Raw genomic sequence first — 2,500 nt, forward strand, 5'->3', positions numbered from 1 at the left:
TCTATCTATCTATCTATCTATCTATCTATATATATATATATATATATATATATATATATATATATATATATATAACATACATATATATTAGAGGCCGCGGTGGCCGTGTGGTTAGAGCATCGGACTCAAGACTGGCACGACGGCAATCTGAGTTCGAGGGTTCGAGTCACCGACCGGCGCGTTGTTCCCTTGGGCAAGGAACTTCACCTCGATTGCCTACCTAGCCGCTGGGTGGCCAAGCCAGCCCAAGTCAGTGCTGGTCCCAAGGCCGGAGAAATAGAGAGAATGATTACCTAAAAGGTAACACCGGCACTCTCCGTGGAAAGGAACTGGGGAACCTACCACGTACTCACTCCAAGAGCATCACAACATGAAAACTACAATTAAGTATCATGCTGTGACCACGGCGGCTCAAACATGAACCTACCGTAAAAAAAAAAAAAAAAAAAAAAAAAAAAAAAAAAAAATATATATATATATATATATATATATATATATATATATATATATATATATATATATATATTTTATATATATATATATATATATGTATATGACTGCCACGATAGTCCAGTGGTTAGATCACTGGTCCCGAGTTCAATTCCCCGTCGCGGCAGTCGTAAAAATGCCTGCGTTTTGATTGCTCTCTCGAGCCCGATCTCACGGCGAGAAAACGACATATCGCCTTGAGAAGTTAAACGCAGGTGTCGTAGGGGAAAGTCGCCGCCGTGGCACAAGTGCTAGCAAGCCGAATCGCGGCTGATTAGGAAGGGCATCCAATCAGGTAAGGGTGGCACTGCCTTATAATCTCTCAATAGCAAATTGAGAGAGGCCTATGTCCTGCAGTGGAATGAATGGCTGTATTTTGTGTATGTGCGCTCGCGTGTGTATGTGTATCCTGTAGTTCGGCTTTCCTGCCCGGCCTCCCCCTGCCCCCAGGCGCCCGTGCGCGTGTGGTGCGACATGGACGAGTGCGGCGACGGCAGCGACGGCGGCTGGACCCTCCTTCTGCGGCGCCAGAACACCTCCTGGGGCCTCACGGACTTCAACAGGTCAGTGGCCCGGATGTAGGGGGGTCAGCCATGCCCTGGGGACTCAGTGGTGCCCAGGTGACCGAGCCCACTACTGGGGTCAGCGTTGCCTTTCCTGGGGTCAGTGTTGCCTTTCCTGGGGTCAGTGTTGCAGCTTAGTGACCCGAGAGCAGCGGGGACAGTATTATGCTGACGACTCTTCGGTGCCACTACCCAGGTGATCACCTCACTCTTTCTACTCGTATGGGCCTCTCGAGTGGTCATGAGTGACCAGGTAAGCAAGTAGTTTTAAGTGGGGTCACTATTTACCTTGTGGTTCCTTGTTTTAGTCAAGAGGTGACCTCAGCAGGAGTTGAGAGAATGTTAACCTGACTACCCTTCGTTCCGGGGAAAAGCACTCTGGGTAAGAAGAGTGGCCTTGGTAATGAGTTACTATCCATTTGCCAACTTCAGAAGATCAGCTGGTATTGTTTAGTGTTTTAGGAATTCATATTGTACACTTGATGCATAGAACACGTATTTGAATCGTCACTGTGCACTGTTTATTTATTAATCCATCTATGACATTTTGAAGAATTTTACTTATGCTCATTTCTTCCAGTTAAAATAGCTTCGCATTATACCACCGAATAATAATTCCTTAAGAATAGGTCAATTTACTATGACTTTTGCACACGTTCGTGTCCCGTTAAATAGCACCGTAATATCCTTTAATTTTTTCTTATATCCTGATATTCATCATATACTCATCTATATACTTATTTATTTAGCCATTATTTATTGTTTTTTTTTCTATTTACTGACTTAATCATTATCTTATTTATCCATATATCTTAAGTTTATCCTCTTTTATTCATTCGTATGTCCTTTTTATTTATATCAAATTCATATAATTAATTTGGCTATTTACTAATTATTCCTTCTCCCTCCGTCGGGCACCAGGAGCTGGGTGGAGTACGCGAGCGGCTTCGGCAGGGCGGGCGAGGGCGAGTGGTGGCTGGGCCTCCGCTGGCTGCACGCCCTCACGTACGCGCAGCCCTACCAGGTGCGCTTCCTTATGCGGGACATGGGGCGGAGGAGGTTCAAGGCGGAGTACCTTACCTTCAGGTTCGGTGGCTTTCAGTGTCTCGCTGTTCCTTCCTTTGGGTTTGAATATTGTGTGTGGGAGGGAGGGCTCTAGGTTTTTTGAGATGGAACAAACTCAAATCGTTTGTTTCGCCCTCCCCCTAAACAGTAGCCGCCTCTCTTCTCAAGCAGTAACGCCTTCCCCTCTTGCAGAGTGGAGGACGAGGCCGACAACTTCCGGCTGGTGGTTGACGGATTTTCGGGCAACGTGAGTGACGCTTTCAAGGCGAAGCACGCCGGGCTCCCGTTCAGCACACCAGATCGCGACAACGATAACTGCAACACGTGCAGCTGCGCCGTCAATAACCAAGGTGGCTGGTGGTACAACGTGTGCCACTGGACAA

General features: G+C 46.6%; 1 protein-coding gene across 1 annotated transcript in view; it reads left to right on the plus strand.

Moving 5' to 3' along the window:
• Positions 1-2,500, plus strand: part of LOC119572219 (fibrinogen-like protein 1) — a 4,660-nt gene that overhangs the window by 1,866 nt on the left and 294 nt on the right. The window contains exons 3-5 of the mRNA XM_037919195.1: positions 940-1,052; positions 1,974-2,138; positions 2,310-2,500. The exon at positions 2,310-2,500 is cut by the window's right edge and continues 294 nt beyond it. Of these exons, the coding sequence (XP_037775123.1) occupies positions 940-1,052; positions 1,974-2,138; positions 2,310-2,500 (469 nt within the window). The remainder of the gene's footprint in view (positions 1-939; positions 1,053-1,973; positions 2,139-2,309) is intronic.

The sequence above is a fragment of the Penaeus monodon genome, chromosome 4 (genome assembly GCF_015228065.2).
Source record: "Penaeus monodon isolate SGIC_2016 chromosome 4, NSTDA_Pmon_1, whole genome shotgun sequence".
Lineage (NCBI taxonomy): Eukaryota > Metazoa > Arthropoda > Malacostraca > Decapoda > Penaeidae > Penaeus > Penaeus monodon.